This window comes from Herpailurus yagouaroundi, unplaced genomic scaffold, assembly GCF_014898765.1.
Source record: "Herpailurus yagouaroundi ecotype Mexico unplaced genomic scaffold, PumYag 222, whole genome shotgun sequence".
Classification (NCBI taxonomy): domain Eukaryota; kingdom Metazoa; phylum Chordata; class Mammalia; order Carnivora; family Felidae; genus Herpailurus; species Herpailurus yagouaroundi.
Window position 1 is genome coordinate 658,361 of NW_024412453.1, and position 20,797 is coordinate 679,157.

Genomic DNA, 20,797 nt, shown 5'->3' on the forward strand with positions numbered 1-20,797 from the left:
AAGATATGATTCTTTTCTTTTATTAATGTGATGTATTACAATGATTGATTTGCACATGCTGAGTCATCATTGCATCCCAGGGATATATCCCACTTGATCGTGGTGAATGATCTTTTTAATGTGCTCCTGAATTCAGTCTGCTAGTATTTTACTGGGAGTTTTTATATCTATATTCATCAGGGATATTGGCCTGTAGTTTTCTTTTCTAGTAGTGTCCTTTTCTGTTATTGGTATTAGAATAATGCTGACCTTCTAAAATAACTTGTGAGTATTCCCTCCTCTTTGATTTTTCAGAAAAATTTAAGATAGACAGATGTTAATTCTTCTCAAATGCTTGGCAATATTCACTAGTGAAGCCATCTAGTCCTTGGTAAAATTCACTAATGAAGCCATCTAGTCCTTTGCTTTATTGGGAGATTTTTTATTACAAACTCAATCTCCTCACTAGTAATTGATCTATTCAGATTTTCTATTTCTTCCTGATCAGTCTTGGTAAGTTGCATGTTTCTAAAAATGTTTCCATTTCTTCTAGGTTGTCCAGCTTGTTGGCATATAGTTGTTCACTGTACCTTGATTTTTTTCTCTTAACAATATGTCTCAAAGATCTTTCCATATCTACATATATATCTCACTCTTTAAAATTTTTTTTTATGTTTATTTATTTTAGAGAGAGAGAGAGAGAGAGAGAGAGAGAGAGAGAGAGTAAGTGGGGAGGGGCAGAGAGAAACAGAGACACAGAATCTGAAGCAGACTCCAGGCTCTGAGCTGTCAGCACAGAGCCTGATGCAGGGCCTGAACCCACCAACCATGACTGAATGACACACCCAGGCACCCCTAACTCACTCTTTTGAATTGAATTGATGTGGTATTCCATACTATAAATAATTCAGTCTATTGCTCATTCCTTGATAGACATTGCTCAAGTTAGTACATATAGATGTGTTCTGATCTTTATAAGAGCTGTATGATATTTCTTAATGTGAATGTAACATATTTTAGCTAACCATTCCTTTGTTGATAGTCATTGAGGTTGTTTCCTATTTTTCATTATTTAAAAATAGCACTGTAATGAAGAAAGGACTTTGAACATGTATCCTATCAGCTGTGCATGTACGTGTGTGTATTGTAAGCTAAGTTCCTAGAGGAGGAGCTGCTTTGGTAAGAGTATGCAGGTTTTAAATTGTGTGCCAGATTATTTAATTACATGGGGCCCTCCATCATCATTGTTCCATATAAGTGACAGTCAAGAAAGGAATTCTAGAATTCCCATTTCCAAGACTCTGTGCCACATCCTCAGTTCCTTTCCTTAAAAATCTAGTAACAGATTGCAAAATGCCACTTCTCTGAGCACCAATTCAGAGAAAAAGGAAGGCTATCATCTGGCACAAATTCTGTACCATGCCATGTTGGGGAAATCCATTCTGCAACTGACCGTTTCCTTTGGGAAGGGAGGGGGAGGCACTAGAATTAAATCTTTTCCCTTTCATTTATATCTTACTCACGGAAAGGAAAATTCTGAGTCTTTCAGGGTTTAGTATCAGTACACAGATCCTGTGTCATATGTCAGCCCAGGAAAGCCCTTTCTGTCTGTCTCTCTCTCTTTCCCCCCTCTTAACAAATGTTTCAATGTCATAATTAGGCAGTATCATATGGCCATGAGCCATCGCAGCTTGAAGAATTTTACTGATGTGCGGTGGATGGTTCTTTTTGAGTTTTATTTAAATTTTCCCCCAAACCTTGATGTATTTTGGGCCTGAGCTTCTGGATGTGTGCTAAGTTAATTTGCATGTGTGATAGCAAAGGAATGATTTAGAGTACAGGAGAAGGACCAGCCTGAGGTTTGCTTGCCAGGTACCCCCCTGGACCTTTCCCAGTCCTGACATGGCCATCCAGGGAAGAGAGGAGACATCAACGCAATGTGGACACATTAGGGGTCCCACCAGCTCTCACCTCAGGGGCGATGTAGTCTGGAGTGCCACAGAATGTCTTGGTGGTCACCCCATCCCAGATGTTTTCCTTACACATGCCAAAATCAGCAATCTTGATGTGGCCCTCTGAATCCAGCATCACATTGTCAAGTTTGAGGTCACTGCAGCAGACATAAGAATTTAAGGATTTAACCGATGCTATTTATTTCAAATCAACCAACAGCAACTCATGATGTGCAAAACACCATGCTTAGTGTTGGGGAAGCACAGAAATGGATATAAACCAGTCCTTGCCCCCCGGTAGCTTCCAATCTGGCAGATAAAGACAGGTCTACACACTTGTGTGTTTTTCTTTTCCTACAGATCCAACTGTGCCAAGCATCTCACAAGGACACAATGAGACAGCAGCTCTGAGAAGAGAGAGATCCACAGGAAGCTAAATAAAGAGCAGAGCATCCATAGAGCTAATCTTTGTAATTTAAGGGCCCCTTATATTTCATAGTAAGATATATTTTTCACAAAATTATTATTTTTGAAAATAACTCTGAAGATCATGGAGAAAAAAAAACTGATGGGGACAATCTGATTTAAGTTCAAGTGCTCTAAGCTCTCCTAGGCAGATTCCTAGCACATGACCCCAAGAGTTCCAGTTGATTCTTTCAATTAAAAAAATATGTTGCACACCTACTGTGTGACAGGCACTATGCTTGGAGCTACTATGAACGAGATAAACATCTTGTCCTTGTTCAGATTAAATTCCAATATAGGGGAAAAGACAATTAACAAGTGTTCACATCTATAAGCATGATCATTACAGATTTTGATGGGTGGTGTGAAGAAAATGAAGAGCACGATGAGTTAGTAACTGGGGAAGGTTTCTCTAAGCAGGATGTCAGGATATATCACCTCCATGGAGGTAACATTTGAGCTTTAACCTAAAGGACATTTGCTATACTCTCATTCTTTAATTTCATCTGTGTTGATGAGGAGAGCTTGGTTATTTTGGTAAATGCTTGCACAGTCCCAGCATATTGCATTATTCCAATATCATCACACTTTCCTCTTCCCTAAACATCTACTCCAATGTCAACACTTGGCATTTCAGTACCAATGAGGAGTCATGATCTGTGGGCAAGTCTTCCTTGATCTCAATAGAGACCACTTTCCTGAGAGATAAGAGGGTCTACTATACAATTCAGATCTCTACCTTAAGTCATCTTCATTGGGTGGTGGACATCTGTGGTCCCTACCTATTTTAGCATCTTATGACAAGATCACCCCAATATTCCTTCGAAGGATCACCCTTCCCTGATTCTCATGCCATAGAAGGTGGTGGTGCTGATCCTAGCTCCTGGCTCCAGGAGTGGTTATGTGGGCCTGTTCTGGCCATATGAAACACCCCACCGTGCTGGTCACAGTGATAGCTTCAGGAATGGCTATGTGATCCAGTATGAGCTAGTCAAAGACATTGAGCATCAGACCCTGGCACTTTGGCTGGTATCGTCAAAAAAGAAATGAGCTCTTTTTACTCTGGGATTTACAGCTGGTAGAATGTAAGTCTAGAAGTCCCAGGGGTCACCAGAAAGAGAAGAAAGCTAGTATAGATAAAGAGGAGTCTAGAGGAAAGGTGATACAGTGAACACTCATAACGTCATTTGAGCCCTGGATCCATCCATGTGTAAAGTCAGATCTGCCCCTTGGGCTTTTCAGTTATGTCGGCCAACAAATGTCTCTTTTAAACAAGTTAGTTTGAATTGAGTTGCTGTCATCACTTTAGACTAAAAGAATACAATCAGAAAAAAACAAATACATCGGCATCTCCTATCTGTGTCTGTGAGGTCTATGGGGGTGGTGCCCACTTGGCACCACCTGTTCCATGATCTTTGGTACTGTCCATGGTACCACCCATATCCAGGTTTCATACTCATCTACAAGCCACAGTGGTCTCTGAATGTCAGCTTAGAATTTGTAAAACTGGATTTTGCAGCAACATGCCAAGTCTACACGTGACCTGATTAACAGAGACCCATGACATTCCCCTCAGCTTGACCACCTGCCCCAAAACAGGCAGCTGGGGCAACTAGGGAAGTGATAACATCTTCATGTGTTCTAGCAAAGGAGTGGGCCACCCTCAGGTGCCAAGGGCCAACAGGTTGTGCAGCTAGGGGACACTCCAGTCATATTCATTGTCACAGAGTAGCATTTTGATAGTCTACTGCATTCTTTTGTTCAATGCAACAATCCTTCTGTTTCAAAAGGAGGCTGGAGCAGTTGTTTACATTTTCAGAAATCCACCAATGGCAAAATCATCACACATTCCAGGGATGGTGATCCATAAATAAGACTCTAAGCTTGGAAGGATCTTTGTCTCCCCTCCATCCAACATCTCCAGCCATGGTCCTCAGAGAGGGCAAGTCTAACATAATTCCTCATCCTCTTTATATAAGGATTGTCCAATTAACTGTAGAGCTAAATGAAAGAGGGAAAAAGACTTTTACCACATGAAGGTAGTTTCAATGAAGTTATAAAACCACACATCCTCTGTTGTGTGATTTTTTTAGTTTTCATTTGATTATCAATCAAGGTCTCAATCTGTCTCAATCAAGGTTCTTGACTATGAGCAACCCCCCCCCAAACAAACAAACAAAAAAACCCCACAAAAAACAAAACAAAAAACCCAACTCTGACCATTTCAACCTAGAAGGAATTGTTTAAAAGGTACTGGGAGTTCACAGAATCTCCAAGGAGGCTAGACAACCAGATGTGGAGGCAAGGCAGCCAGGAATAATGCTGAACTGCAATGCAGAGCTAGTCCAGTGACGATGTCACAGATGCCACCACAGACGTCTTGTTCCATGAGGCCTAATGCTGGACTCTGGGTGCTGTTGCTGAGAACTAGTTCCCCTCATGCCTCTGGAAACTAGATGTGGCTGATTACTATGGCCACTCTCAATTCTACAGTCTCTGCCTTTCTTGGTCACTACTTTCTGATTCACAGTGTTGTATGAGTGTGACAAGTGTCAAAGCCTAGGTTATGTGTCTGCCCTTGCTGCAGGAAGACTGTAAAAGTATGTCATTTTCTCTCTGTAGAGTAGGAGCTAGACTCTGTTCCTACACACAAATGAAAGAGATTCAGATGCTGAATTCCTTAAAAGAGTGACAAATGTCCCCTAAAAAATAGGACTAGTTGAAGAAGAATGGGAGAATGTGTAGTTAGGAGAGATAGCTTTGAGAGTTAGCTGAAGTCTCAGCACCTGAAATTTAATCTTTGTATTTTATGACCTGAATGGCAAAGGTCCTGGATGCCAGACCCCAAGCCAGGTCCCTACTAGATTGGAAACCTAGCCCTGGATCTCAACCCAACTGACAGGAAACTCTACTTCCTCTCCCTCCCCTGGAACGGGATTTTCTTCCAATAAAGTTGCAGTCCCACATTTAATCTACTCAGCAATCCTGAGCGGCCAGTTCTATTCTAGTCAAGACCCATCCCTCACAAGAGTTAGGTTCTAATGTCAGCACATAAGGTGAAAATCATGTAGAGCCAACGATTACCCACAATCCCCCTTTCTTTAGTTAAGCACCTGCTGAAGTCACTGGCTTGAATTAGCAGGTCATGCCACGGGGTGGATAACGTGTTCCTTTTAACACCAGAGTTCTGTTTGGCACAGGACACTCCCACTATGGCAGTCAAATGGAATCGGGGGCTTCATAGGTGCCATCTCTTGCACACGTGGTGACACAGTTTCATTGAGGGCAAGCATGGCCAGAATGAGCACACGATTTACGGTTTAAATTCTTATTTTTCTCTCTCTTCCTATTTCTTCACTGAGCTCACCCATGTGCCGGGTGAAACCACTCCTTTTCCTGACCTTCATTCTTCCACTATCAGGAATAACTATGGAGAGCAGGGATTCTATGTACTCAGGATGATTGTCCTTCTCCGCTAGCTTCATTTCATGACTTCAAGGAGTAAAAAAAAAAAAACAAAACGAAAAAACAACAAAGCCCCTGGACTCTGCAGGCTTCTGGCAAGATACACACTTTCCATCCCTTCATTCCACCAGTGCCCACAGCCTCCCCTCCACCATCTGCCTTGAGCCCACCAAGGTTCATCTCTTTATACCTTTTTGGTCCTATGTCTTTCAATTGCACCGCGATGCCCAGGACATTCAGGTCACCCTAACCCTCCAGAGCCCGATCCCATGCTCTCCACAGAATGACAGGCACCCTGCTCACCACGTGGCACACACCAGCCCCCACCCTGCTTGACTTTTCTCTACAGCACTTATCGCAACCTGACACACCGTATCTCTGGGATTTATGGATCTGTCTCCAACCACTACGACAGAAGCTCTACAAAGGCAGGCGGTTTTGCCTGTTTCCTTCCCTGCTGCATCCGCACCATCTAGAAGAGTGTCCAGCACATAGTAGGCTTTTAATAAGTGTATGTCAAATAAATGAATGACATGGAGTTTCATGGCTCTTCACGATCTTTTCGATAGACTCTCGCCCATGCCAAGTGCCCTTTGGAAGCCCTGTGCCCCTGCCAGCCTCTCTTGCATAACCAGCCAGCCCAAGCCTGCACTGCCTATGCCACTTGCATCCATGTGGCATCAGGAGAATTGTACACACTGGACTCACTGACCAATAGCAGCCTCAGGCTCAGTAGTCTGCCGTGCGTGAAATATAAAACGGTATGACTCACACAGCCATGATCATACACTTGCTCCTCCAAAAACGGGCAAATGCCAAGTCCTGAACTTAATCCTGTCTTTCAGGGCAAGCATTTCAGAGATTCATTTTTAAATTGTAGTTACATAGCAAAAAAAAAAAAAAAAAAAAAGTGTTTCATAATAATAGGATCCATCATATCCCGCCAGCTGAGATTCTCGGCTTGCTCCCCCAGATTGGGGGTCCAAAGACAAGAGAAGGAAGTGCCAGGCCCCCACCGGTGAGCCTCCCCTTCTTAAAGCGAATGGTCTCACATCTGAGGCTCTGAACCATCACTGGTGGTGGAGTCCATAGAGATCTTCCCATCACCATCGAGAGCTGCCCAAACTTTGCCAGGGCAGTGGGCGATGCTGCCTGGCAGAACACATGCCCAAGTCAGGACTGGAGGATTCCTCCCCCACCATGGATTCTAATTTTAAAAGCAGTTAAAGAAAGAGGCAGGGAGGGAAGGAGCTGAGGGAGCCGCAAGGATGGAAAGGGTAGCAGTGCTCACTTACCGGTAAATGATGCCCTTGCTCTGTAAGAAGAACAGACCGATGGCAATTTCTGCAGCGTAAAATCTGAAATTAGAAAAAAAAAAAAAAGCGATGGAGAGATTCAAGGACATCGTATGCCTGGCAAGCCCTCAGAATTCCATACGATATTGAACCAGGCGTAGGGCATTAACATCTCACCATGGATGGTCAGCCACACGTCTCCTAAAACGACGTCTGGGAGTGTAGATGTGTGGACAGAGTTTAGAGAGCCGGGAGGCTGCCTTAAGGACAAATCAGAGGTTCAGCACTTGCTCAGCGGGGAGGAGGCCCTGGGAGAGGACGGACTGGATGGAGAACGACAATTTCTGTCTACGACAAATCGAGTATCTGAATACTAACAGCTAAACTGTTGAAGGCTTACTGTCTACCTGCCACCATCTCAGGTTATTATCTGATTAAATTCTAATAACAGTTCTGTGAGGTAGGCCCTACTTTTACCTCCCTCTTCCTGACATGAGGAAACAGAGGCTTAGTGACAGAAAATAACTTAAGTGATATCACTAATGAATGGCATGACATCTGTCTAAAGTGTAAGCTCTTTTTTTTTTTTAAGTTTATTTATTTATTTTGAGAGTGAGGTGGAGAGAAGCAGAAAGAGAGGGAAAGAGAGTCCCAAGTAGGCTCCAGGCTGTCGGAGCAGATTCTCAATGCCACGAGCCCGTGAGACCATGACCTGAACCCGAAACCAAGAGTCAGACTAAGCCATCCAGGTACCCCTAAAGTAAGCACTTAGCAAAGGCTGAGAAGAAAAGAGATTTTGAGAGAACCAGAAAGTCCAGTTATACCACAGGGTTAGGCAGGGCTTTAGGGAACTATGTTAAGCGTTCTGACAATTTGTTTTCTGTGATAATGAGCATAGGGTCCGTGCTCAGTTAGGCATTAGAAGCAAAAGAAGAGCCAACCCCCTGGTCCTATGGGAATTATGACTAGATCTAGAAGCTCAAGAATGCAAACCCTACCAGAATACAGTGCTCACAACCTCAGCAGGTGGGAAGAGAGGGGGCAGAGCTGAACTGAACAGGAGCCAGCAAGCCTTGGGAGTGACCAGATAGAGCCCTAGATTGAGCCCTCAGGGGCTTTGCAGAGGGACAATAAGATTTTAGCAAACCCCTCAGGAGAGGCTAACTCTGGTCATCCCACAACTTGCTGTCCCTGTTTACCAACAGCAGGGGAGGAACACGATGAGATCTGTGTTCTCAAAAGAAGATTCTGGCTGCCTTGGAACTGACAGGGACAGAATGGACTCAGCAGGGGAAACACAGTTCCAAAAACCTGAATCAGTCTCCCCACCCAGGGGCCACAGGGCACAGCCACAATGCAACTTGATTCCTCATCCCCCGGGAATAAGGGCATCTGAGTGTGTGTGTGTGTGTGTGTGTGTGTGTGTGTGTGTGTGTGAGAGAGAGAGAGAGAGAGAGAGAGAGAGAGAGAGAGAGAGAGCTGTAGGACAAAAATCTGGGTCAGAACGTGGATCTGTCTCACACCAGCTCTGTGACCTTGAGCAAGTTTCTACAAACTCTGGGCCCAGGCACATACTAAGCTCTCAACAAACACTGACAAATGAATAAACAAAACCTACAAGGATATCCCCCGAGGCATCTAGGGGGCCTTTCCCTTAGGAGTCTGGGGCAAAACATCGGCGATAAAGAAAGAACTGTGGTTCTCAAGCTTTAGGTTCTTAGCTGGTATCAGGAAAACAAAAAAGAAAAGGATCCCATATCAAGCAGAACACCTTTTTCCCCTGGCCATACATTTATCATGAAGCGGTTCAAGATGTTAACAATCCCTATTCAGCTAAAAATCCAAGGGAACTAACGTGCAAGGATCCCACAGGAAAAGAAGCACAGCACAAGTTTGTACTTACACAGCATGAGGCTCCTTAAACCGGCCAACTTGTTGGATGTGGTACATGAGGTCACCCCCGTTCACATACTCCATCACAAAGTACAGGCGGTCCTGGGACAGGAGAGCAAAGGGCACATCAATATCCTGTGTTTCTCAGGTTCCAGATGGAGAGCAGCGAAGAGCTGGGATTTATGATCAAAACCCCCAGGACTCTGTGACAAGCCCCTATTTGCCAGGCCCATTATTTCCCAAATGCAGTATTTGTGCCACTGGAAGAATGCAACTGGGCCAAGGGGGCACATGATTTTTTTTTTTAAATTAGTAACTGCAAAGTTCTATTTGTTTGTACTAGAAAATGTAATTAGCAGATTAATATTGTGACTTAATGGATATTATTATTTAGGATAAAAGCTAATTGTAACGAAGAGTGGAAAATAAATTCATGGATCATATTACAGATAACAGGTAACTGTGGTAACCAGCCTCCAGGATGGCCCCCTGTGATTTTCACCCCCTGGTCCTCACGTCCTTGTGTAGCCTCTTCCCACAAGGAATAGGACTGACTTGCATAATTGGTAGAGCAGTGTAAAAAATGGGGGCACCTGGGTGACTCAGTAGGTTAAGTGTCCGGCTCTTGATTTTGGTTCAAGTCATGGTCTCACGGCTCGTGAGATTAAGCCCCACATCAGGCTCTGTGCTGACAGCATGAAGCTTGCTTGGGATTCTCTCTCTCTCTCTCTCTCTCTCTCTCTCTCTTTCTCTCTCTCTCTCTCTCTCTCTCTCAAAATAATTAAATAAACATTAAAAAAAGAATATTGTAAAAATTACAGTGTATGACTTCCATGACTAGGTCACAAAAGATACTGTAGCTTCCATCTTGCTCTCTCTTGGATCATTTTGTTTGGGGAAGTTGGCCACCACGTCATGGGAATGCTCAAGCAGCACATGGGAAGGTGCATTTGGCCAAGAACCAAGGCCTCCTGCCAATGGCCAGCACCAACTCCCCAGCCAAGGGAAGGAACCACCTTGGGAATAAACTCTCCAGCCCCAGTCAAGCCTTCTGATGACTGCAATCCCAGCTGACCACTTGCCTACAACTTTTCATGTGAGACCCCAAAACTAGAACCACCCAAGTTAGCCACTCGTGAGTTCCGACCCCAGAAACGGCGAGATAATAAATGTTTATTGTGGTTTTAAGCCATTAAGTATTGAGGTATTGTAATAGATAACTAACTAACATGTGACTATGGAGGGAAACGAATTCTTTGAATTTGAGCGGCCTTGGAGGGCATATCTAGAAGGAGTGCAGGACTGTGAGACAAGGAGCCCACAGAGAACTAAGCTGACATACGTGAAGTGCTCTAACACGATGGTGGCCTCATCACAAATGTTTCAGCCACCATCAACAAAATCTTATGGCTCACAGAAGATTATTTTCTACATAACAGTCATAGATGCCTTTGTCCAATGTGTACTGTCTAATAACTGGAATGATAACTATTATAAAATAAAGCTGCCAGGGCACCTGGGTGGCTCAGTCGGTTGAGCGTCTGGCTCTGGCTCAGGTCATGATCTCATGGTGTAAGAGTTCGAGCCCTGCGTCGGGCTCTGTGCTGACAGCTCAGAGCCTGGAGCCTGCTTTGAGTTCTGTGTCTCCAGCTCTCTCTGCTCCTCCCCCACTCGCACACACTCTCTCTCAAAAATGAATAAACATTAAAAACATTAAAAAAAAATAAAGCTGCCATCTTGTGAGCATTTATTATGTGACTTAGCCAACTGTCTTTACATATTTTGTCTCACTTATCTCTCTAAACAATCCAACAGGACAGTATTACCATGCTTCCCCTTTTAAAGATGTTAAAGTTCAAGCCCAGAAAGGGTAAGTAACTTGCTGATTGTCGGTGATTCAGCTGTTCAGCGGCAGAGCCGGGATTTGAACCCCAGGCACATTGGTTCCAAACCTTATCAGGCTGCTACCCGTGTAAGACTCTGACTAGACATTGTATGGATGTGTGCGTGTGTCCTCCCTTCTAAGAGCTTCCAGTCCAGGAGGGGCGAGAAAGGACCTAGAGATCCAGCCACACAGCAAGACAGAAGCTGACAGGTCACAGGGCAAAAGTACAGGTTGATCAATTATTTTTGCAAAGTCAAGGGACTTTCTCACACTACTTCACCCCCTCAGCATCTTTACTGAGAGGCAGAGAGGGAGGCAGAGTTATCACTTCTGTCTCTCAGTGTCCAAGGCGTATGAGGCTTGCAAAAAAAGGTCATCCACAAGGTAGTGGCAGAGTGGAGATAGTCAGTCAGAACCGCCGACACCCAGCCCCTGGTTCTTTGGGGGTTTTTTTTGATAGAAAACAAGCCTTAAAAATAGCATCTGTCTTTGCTGCACGTTGAAGGGAACCAAAACACTTGCTTTTAAAAATTATTTTTAAAACTAGCAGATGGCATTGGCCACAGAGAGAAAAGTAAGTAAAGGAGAGATTTCACTTGCTTGCTTGCAGCTTTGGAAGAACTCAGCTTGCCCCCCAAACTCATTAGTTAGAATCCCAACATCAGGGAGAGCTCTGCTTGTAGCTAATGCCGTGTTTTGTGGTTTGCTTCTGCCATGAACCGTATGCGGGAAAATCCTGAGATCCATCATCTTTGAACTGTACTGAGTCTGCCTTGGGCACACCAGTGCTTCATATAGGAAACAGTGTGGCTGGCGTCCTGCCTTCCCTGTTTTCTGAACGAACACTTAATGATGCCCGCCCTAGGCCGGGCATGATTTTACTATCAGGGAGGCTGCTATGAATAATCCATGGTGCCTGATGTTAAGGATTCCCCAGATGCGTGAGGAGACCAGGTAAATTTCTAAACGGCACTGTTTCCCAAAATGTGGAGGGAGATAATTTTAGGTGGGCTATGGATGCATAAGGCTTTACCTTCATAGTTTTGTGTTTATTTTAATGTGTATTTTGGAAAACAGAACTAGCCCTTGAAGCCCCTGATTCTGTGGCTATTATTGCTCAGGGGACAGCGGAGTGCATAGAGTTACAAAGGACGAAGGAGTGAGGCAAGGCTGGGACCAGATTATGATAAATTGCATAAGGCCATCAACTTCAAACTTTGGTTGTCTCCCACACGAGCTCCAAGATTTTACCACATTTACCCGCCTCATCTGCTAAAATTTACTTATTTTAAAGATCTTTCCATTAAAATTTACTTCACTTTTTTTACTTAGACACATTATTTAACAATTTTACAACTTCATACCAAAGTCATAAGTGGAAATTCATTGTCTCTGTAAAAAAACAAAAATGCATATCTGGAGTCTATCAACTCTATGCTGTATCTGGTCTGGCTTTTGCTCTATCGGTCCCTTAACGGACTTATTTTTAAAGCAAATGCAATTTGTCCATGTACCACCAAGTTCATCTGGCACTCCAAGGTAAGGCACATCCAGATTTGAAAAACACTGCCAGGGGCAACCTCGAGCCAATCTTGAGCAGGGAGGTGAATTTTAGAACGGTTCCTTGAGCATTTATTTTTGCAAGTCATGTATTAGGTGTTAAAGGGGTAAACAATGATGAATAGCATATGGGCCTTGCCCTCAGAGAATTCAGAGTCTTGTGAAAACAGATATGCAACCAACTCGAGCCAGAATCTAAAATAAAACGTGATAAGAGGAATTGCGTGACAGGCACGAAGAGGGAGCTCTGGGGGCGTCAGCTAACTAAGTGGTCCTCACCCACTGCCTCGGATTCTTACATAATTATCCCCCCCACCAACATAATGCCCTGAGATCTGACTTTGCTCCCCACGCTTCCAATGAAATCATTTCAAGGCCTCGAAAGATCTTTCTTCTGGTCACGTGCAGGGTTCTCCATTAGGACCTCTTCGCTGTACTCTACTCGTGAAAATCAGAAAGGTGTTGGGTATTGAGTCTCCCCGAATTGTTCAAGTTTCCAGCGAGGACTTGTCACAGCTTAAGACTTCAGCCCTCATCTCTCTGGGCTGATGAGTCTTGACTTATATTTCCATCCCCTGTCTTTCTTCTGAGCTCCAGTTCGCTCCAGCTGGCTACAGGACGTTTCTACGTGGGTGTTCCACTGTCGACTCCAATTAAAAGCGCAGAAAGGCAAGCTCTCCCTTCCCTCTTCAATCTAGACAGCCTGCTCAACTTTCAAAGCGTTTCCCCCAAAACTGTCATTGTTATTGTTGTTATTCTTCATTAACACGCTGCCCTTGTCCCCCGAGCATGAAACAACTTCAGGTAATTTTAAATTTCCCTTCCCCTTTCTCGCTTGTGTTCAGTCACTGAGGAAATCAAACTAAATGTCTGTCTGTCACACCGCATCATGCAAAATGGTTGGACAGAATGTCTCACATCTGGAGCGGGAGCGTAAGGGTAGTTTGATTTAAAAGAATGACTGCAAGGCATGTGCCGAATTTATCGGGGTGGGGGAGGGCGGGCATGGCAGAGAATTCAAAGAAATCGTCATTCTTTCCCCAAGGCGGCTGAAAGCGGGATGTGATGTGACGCCCACATGACTGCTGGGGGGGGGGGGGGGCCACACCTGACACTTTTAAGAAGATGCCACAGTCAGAGAGGATCCAGAATGTGGGCAACTCCAAGAGCATGCGCCATGCTTTCAAGTGAGTTTCAGTAAGCATTTGCCTATTGAATGATCTTTAATGGGTTGCGAAGCTGGCCAGTGAATCGATCCTGTCCGTAAGCCGTTCCTTTTATTGCTCAGATGCAAGTATTCGTCTCGAGAAGCTGTGCAGTGCCATGGTGGAGAGCCGTACCTGTAGCATGCACTAGTCTGGGTTCAAGTCTCAATTACACTGCTTGCACACTCTGAGGGCTTGCATCCAGTACTAAACCCTCCCTGCCTTCCTAAAGGGGTAACGATAGCTTCTCCTTCAGAGGGTTTTGCAGAGATATAGAGATGATGCATGTCACATCCTTGCAGATTCAGTGCCTCCCTCAAGTAGTCATGGACATGTGTCACGCACAACTTTTTCCCCTCTGTATTCTATAGCCTTAGAATCCTTCTCAGAATCAAGCAATGGATGCTCCTCTAACTTTCTTTCCAGCTTTCCAAGCCTTGCCCTTCCACACAGAGAGCAAAGCTCTCAAGGGCTAGGACCATCTCTACTCTTCCTTGGATTTCTATAGACCTTTGGTTACTGAATGAACATGCAAAGGCCACCATTATATGCCTGGGCTGCGTTCCTGAGTCCTCTCCTGCACTCACGATCCTCAGATGCTTCAGTTGCCTAAAGCGCCAACACGTGCAAAACTCTCACCAGCTTCCCCTCCTCGGAGGCACTCGATGCTGTGTTTGTACCACCAGCGGTAGGTCACGCCTGGCTCCAACCCATTAGTTTCCTTGCACTCAAAATGGCGACTCCCACTTGACAGGAGCACCAGTGGTCCCTTCCCTATAGATCCAACCCCTTCTTAAGGGTTCCTACTGAGTTGGTAGCGGCCAACTACCAGTGGACTGGGCCAGGAATAAAACTTCTGACCTATGCTGAGCCAATCAGATTCTGTTTCCCAAGAGTACGAATTAGAACCAATCAGATTCTCTTTCCCATGAGTGTGAATCAGGGAATTCGGCAGATAGGCAACCTGCAAGGAGTTAGAGAGGCTATGCTGTTACCATGATCAGGGAGAAACAAAGAAAACAAGGATAAAGAAACAAACATCTATTCTAGAAAGCTTTGAAGTTCTGGTTCTTCATGAGGCTCAAGTATATCTTTGCCTTTGGGTTGTTTCCTTCCAATAAGATTCTCTCTCTCTCTCTCTCTCTCTCTCTCTCTCTCTCTCTCTCTCTTTTTAATGCAATAGTTTGGAGGAGAAGGTTTTCTGTTTCTGGCAACCCAACTATTGCCTACTGAGACTCTGTCAGAGTTCCTACAGCAACACCCTTCTATCAAACCATACCCCTGGGCACTCATGCCAACTCTGAGCCGATCCTGAGTTACCAGGACCCCTTGGACGTTCTCGGTGCTCAAAGGACATGACCTCAGGGGCCAGGTCTACAAGTAGAACCATCCTCACCCCTCTCCCTGTCCCCGCGTGCATTCTGGGGCGATGCCCATCCCAGCATGCCTTGCAACTGAGTTCTTGCTGGACCACGACAGCAAATTTGGGGAGGAAGTAACTTCTGTCCTTCAATGACTCATAAAATCTAATTCTATTTAAAAAAAAAAAAGAAGTGCATATGTTCAATTGAAAAGAAAACATTTAAAATAGATGTTTTGCTAAGGAGACTTAACTGCCTGTGCCCACTGGCAGTTGGGAAATTGCATGAATGTGCCAGGCTGACAATTGTCCCTGAGAAAAACTGTAAAAGGACCGGAGGAAACATAATCCTTTTGTGCCCATGCAGCAAGGCGCCCCTCAAACTCAACTCCATTAGTGCAGGTAGCCTCCATTTATTATTTATTCTGCACATTGTATATCATCGTCTCAAATCCTCACTTATTACGCTCACTTGAAAGATGATGAAACCAATATTCAGAGCTGTTAAGTGACTTTCTAGAGGTCACACAGCCAATAACCACACACACAGACTTATGTGGCTGAGGCGCTCATGCTTATCCCTCTGTGCTTCTAGAACAATTTGCCTAAACCCCAGTTCATCTAATGAGCAATTTTAAAAATTCAACTTCTTTCTGATGGCTTTTACATCTCCTTGGGTATTAACTTTGGCCATCTTGTGGCACATTCAACACTTTCAAATTGTTTTGTTATAGACATTTCTGAAATAATATAAATTCAAAACAAAGATAATTATCCACGGACCCCTCCCTAAATCAAATCAAGGTTTTCATTTGTCTGTGTCTTTTTTGGATTCTTTTCCGTGTGCATATGCAGTTTTAACACGTTTAGAACAATCTCTTAAATAAAATTTAATACCTTTCATTTTCAGTTAACGTTGTGCCATGCATATTTTTCAGAGATTTTTTTAATCCATTTTTTTTGAGAATATACTTCTGATGTAACTTTGCTTTTCCAAATAAGTTTTTTAAATTTAAATTTGCATCATTCTAAGAATGACAAAAGTTGTTTTGCATATTGGTGGGTGTCTTTTTCCCTTTTATCTATTTTGGCCACCTTCGGATTTTTTTTTTAATTCTATTAAGGATCTTTCGTTTTCAAAATTCTAAGTCACTAGCGAGAAAAACACATCAAATTTGCAGCACGTTAGACTGGATTTGTCATTTTTTCAAAGTAGCTGATTCATAAAGGAATTCTGGGTCACAAAATACAAAATGACAATCCACTCGGGTTACACTGGCCTCCTCTCTGCTCCTCAAACACGCTGAGTATATTCCCGCCTAGGGCTCTTACACTCACTCTTCCTCCTTGTCTAGAACGCTTTGCCTCCAGATAACCACATGCCTCGTTCCCTCACTTGCTCTGGTCTCTGCTCAAACGTCACCCTTATCAGAAAGACTTTTCTTTGATCATCCTATCAAAAATAGCATCCCTCCGACCCAATCCCTCCATCTCTTCCCCCGTAATGTTCTGTCGCACTGTTGTTGGTTATCTGTCTCCCCCCTTGGACATAAATTCCGCAGGAACAGGGGACTTTATCTCTTTTGTCCACTGATGGAGCCCTCACAAGGATGCAGCTGGGTCCTGACACATTTATTTCAACAAATAAATATTTGCTGACAGGATCAATAAGCATTAGTAGCCTCTGTATACTGCAGGCATGGTCTGACTTCTAGGGAGGCTGGCTTTAGAGATACTGCCTGCTGCAGCCCAGCCTGCCTCCCCTCCTCCGCAGCACCAATCAAGGGGTCAGGGGCAATGCAATTCCAGAAGGTGAGTGTGAGCCAGATGACTGCCTCTATGGGCCTTCTCCAAAAAGGGGGTGTCGCCTTCCTGCTCACCTGAGACAAGCAACCGATGATGGTTTGCCTCATATATATGCAGTGCTCCCTACATTTGAAAATCTCTCCCACCATAAAACCTTTCCAATCATTGCAGTATCCTTGTAGGGTGAGCAGGTGACTCTTCCATAGCGGAAGGAACCCCTGAAGGGGCTTTAGGAAACCTGGCTGTCTAACCAGACATTTCGCCTCTCTGAGGGTTGGTTTCCACCGAAATGTGGACAGCACTTGCTTATAGTGTTCTGGTGAAAACTGGATGGAATCATGAGAGCGAAAGTGACTTAGAAACTAGACAAAGGAACCTGGGTCAGGATAGCAAGGTTGGGGGTCTGGACTCTTGCAGAACAAATCCCAGTGTCACCATTAACCTACTGTGTGAGACTGCACGAGTTACTTAACATCTCTGAATCTCAGCATCCTCCTGGAGAAAGCAGGGACAGTACCGGTGTCTACCAGGAGAGGCGCACAGAACATACACTGCGAGCACCTGCAGAGTGCGGAGCGCACAGCCGGCCCACGCTGACGTGCTCACAACGCCAGCTGCTGGGTTTTGTTGTTTGTAACATCACGGTTAAGGCCATGTGGGCTGCAACTCAACATAATGTGCTAGCAAAAGCCTGGCTCTGCATTCAGTGGGCCTGGGAGCCCGTGCTGTGTCTGGGGAAAACTACCCCCAATATCCTACGTCCTCAAACCTTTCTCCTGCAAAGTGGGATGACAGGTAACCCTTTCCGTAGCATGGATTTTTTGGTGAAGCGAAACCAAGTGTTTGGAAGACCACACGTGGGAGATGCTCGGATGGAAAGTCAGGTCCATTCCCAAGACAGAAACATGGGGGAGCACCACGAGCCTTCACTGAGCAGGGGAGAGGTGAGCCAGCAAAGGGTTGGGGCTCGGGCCCCTGCCAGAGCCTACGGACAGGATGGCTGCTGGTGGCTCTGCCCCAGGGGCATCACATAGCCTAGAAATCCAGGCAGCCATGCTCAGCACCCTCAAAAGACTGAACATTGGGGGCGCCTGCGTGGCTCAGTCAGTTAAGCGTCCAACTTTGGCTCAGTCATGATCTCACAGTTCATGATTTCACGTCCATGTGCTCTGTGCTGACAGCTCAGAGCCTGAGCCTGCTTCGGATTCTGTGTCTCCCTCTCTCTCTGCCCCTCCCCTGCTCATGCTCTGTCTCTATCTCTCAAAAATGAATAAACATTAACAAAAAAAAATTTTAAAAAGACCTAACAGTGTCACAGTTAAGTGTAAAACCCCGTGGAGCCAGGCTGCCTGGGTTCAAATCCTGGCCCTGAAATGTACTTGCTGTGTGGCCTCAGTCCCCTCGTCTTAGAGGGGTGATGACAGGACCCATCCAAAGGTTGTCATGTGGTTTAACAGTGTCAGCCTTTGCCTCATGTGAGTAGGCATTATTATGTCTTTGAAGTGAATTTAATTTATGTAAACTCAAAGTATATGTGCTTAAAAAAACTATCTGCCACGAAGGCAGTGAGGGCATCTCCTCAAGCCAAGCACAACTGTAACATTTATGGTTACATTTTCCCCAAACCATGCGGCCCTTAGAGAGAGTAGCTACTTTGATCTGCACCAACAAGATGGCAGTCTGTTCCACCCTCAGCCTTGCTGGATTAGGAGACTGCGAGGTGGCCGCCAACATGGGCCTCCATCCCTACACAAGACTCGAACCCACGGAACTGTGTTCTCAGCACTGTCTCTCTTCCCTGACATGTGACACCCCTTGAGGGGACCCAGGGCACCGCATGATTTCCAGATAAACCCCAGCCCTACTGTCTAATGCCAGAAAGCATACTGAAATACGAGTGAGGCAGTGTAGTATGAAAAGAATTGCCTCAAATCCACTCTACTATCATTTTGAAAGCAGTACCTTACTAATAAAGATACTGTACGTTAATGTTTGTCACACATGACTAATACCTCCAATCTCAATACATTCAACCGAAATTGAAAATGGCGCTCTAAGTTGGTCCAACCTCTTGCTTCAGAACAGGATCTCTTCTTGGTCTATTCACCAGACTGAGACCCTTCTTGATCTACTGATGTCAGTGGGTAAACCTGGGGACCCACGATGCGAAAAGGAGAAGATGCAGCGTGGAGGAGTTTAGAGGTTTAAGAATCTAGTCTGGTCCTGTCTCTGCTACCTCTTGAGTGCCTGAAGGACCTAATTCCCTAAAACTCAGGCTTTGGAACTCTCTTCACCTCTGTGCCAAGGATGTGAACTGTTGCTCGCGTAATACTTTTCTTTACATCGACTCTCTTCTTTTACGCAAACGTTTTATTTTAGAAGCAAGTGTTGACTAGTCACCTTTGGAGCATAATCATGAACCAATTTGTGACAAACTGTCCAGTAACAAGAAAGAATCGAGCGTTTATCCAGCGTTTCCTATACGAGCTGTGCCATGGGGAACCAGGCAAGTGAGGAGGGGCAGCCTGCCTTCAAAGAGGCATATCCTACCAGTAAATGAAAAAGAAATGACAGAATTAGGGTACCGCCATTAACGGGCCTAGGGGCTGAGTGAGCATCAGTGACGGCCAACATCACAGAAAGAGAGACACGGGGTGTTCTGTGCCTCTGAACCAAAGAGCACGCCTTCTACGTTCTTACCAAAGGGATCGGACCTGATTCTGCCCGAGTCTCTAGGCCCGGCTACCGATTTGCAGGAGACACATCAGACAGGAAAACTGTGCAAGAGGCCCACACCTGTGCAATCCGCAAATCCAGACCGTGAAAACGCTCTGGGTCAAACAGCCCAGGATCTTCAGCAGATGAAGGAACGGATAAACAGAAGGGATGGAGGGGAGAAATCACTGTATTAAAAGGCTTAAAAGACACAGCCAGTGTCTAAAAATGGGAAAGATTAAACTACCGTATTAAGAGACGATAAGACTCAAGTGATAAAACTATAAAGACGCACAAGGAAGTCAAGCCACCGCTTGCCGGGAGATCGAGATTAGAACACGAATAACCTTCCAGAGTGGCGGCCAGAGTTGTTTCCCAACCGGGGTGGTGGTTTGAGGAACTTAACCTTATAAGAACTCATTACTAAAACATCTATTTTGTGTGTGTGTGTGTTTAAATATTTGTCTTATAATACCTCGTAAGCAAAACAGTGACTTAGAAACGGGTGTTTGCCAAAGCTTAGAAACGGAAGCCTGGTACTCTTCTGTTAAAAAGAGGATACAGGTGTGCTGACACCAAACAGAAACATTCCCCTTGAGGCATTCAGGAGAACTTAAAGCTAATTAAAAGGGGGATGTAACTTTAAATCTATGCACCAGCCAAAGTCACCCTTTGTACCCAGGGCCACTTTGCGCTGGGGTATATGTACCCTACTTTGGCAAATACGGTAAGTGACAGAGCCGGGATCTGAGCCCAGGTCCTTCTGACCCCAAAATGTATCAAGAGACTTCTTCGAACAGGGAAGGAGCCGAGGTCCGGTTCCGTCCCTTTCACACAGGGCTGTTCCAAGCCCGGTGAGCGGTTACACTGAGAAAACCCACCCTAACCCAGTTTTAGATCTTTCTGGGCTGGGAGTGTTGAATCTAACTTAGCAGAGCACAAGACTTGGTGATGTTGGAGAAGAGAGGAAGTCTCAAGCCTTAAATTACATGCAATATACGATAGCATCCCGTCTTACATAGGAGGTGGGCTCTAAAATTAGCACGCATAGTAAGAGCTGCACAGAATTGAAATCATCTCAAAGAATCCCTTAAAGCATCTTGAAGTCACTGGGCCACTGGCCCTTTAGAAGCTCCAAAGGCAAGGATTAATTTTGTACCTTTTCGCATTTGGGCTCTGGCCACCCCCTCCTTAGGCATGGAGGCCAGGGTCTAATT

The 20,797-nt window shown here is 44.9% G+C and overlaps 1 protein-coding gene across 2 annotated transcripts in view; it reads right to left on the reverse strand.

The window, feature by feature from the left end:
- The window catches only part of PRKCB (protein kinase C beta), a 328,287-nt gene that overhangs the window by 37,332 nt on the left and 270,158 nt on the right, over nucleotides 1-20,797 (reverse strand). For both annotated transcript variants that reach the window (XM_040458748.1, XM_040458747.1), the window contains exons 10-12: nucleotides 9,060-9,151; nucleotides 7,157-7,219; nucleotides 1,951-2,089 (exon numbers count right to left, since the gene is read on the reverse strand). In XM_040458748.1, coding sequence (XP_040314682.1) covers nucleotides 1,951-2,089; nucleotides 7,157-7,219; nucleotides 9,060-9,151 — 294 coding nt within the window. The remainder of the gene's footprint in view (nucleotides 1-1,950; nucleotides 2,090-7,156; nucleotides 7,220-9,059; nucleotides 9,152-20,797) is intronic.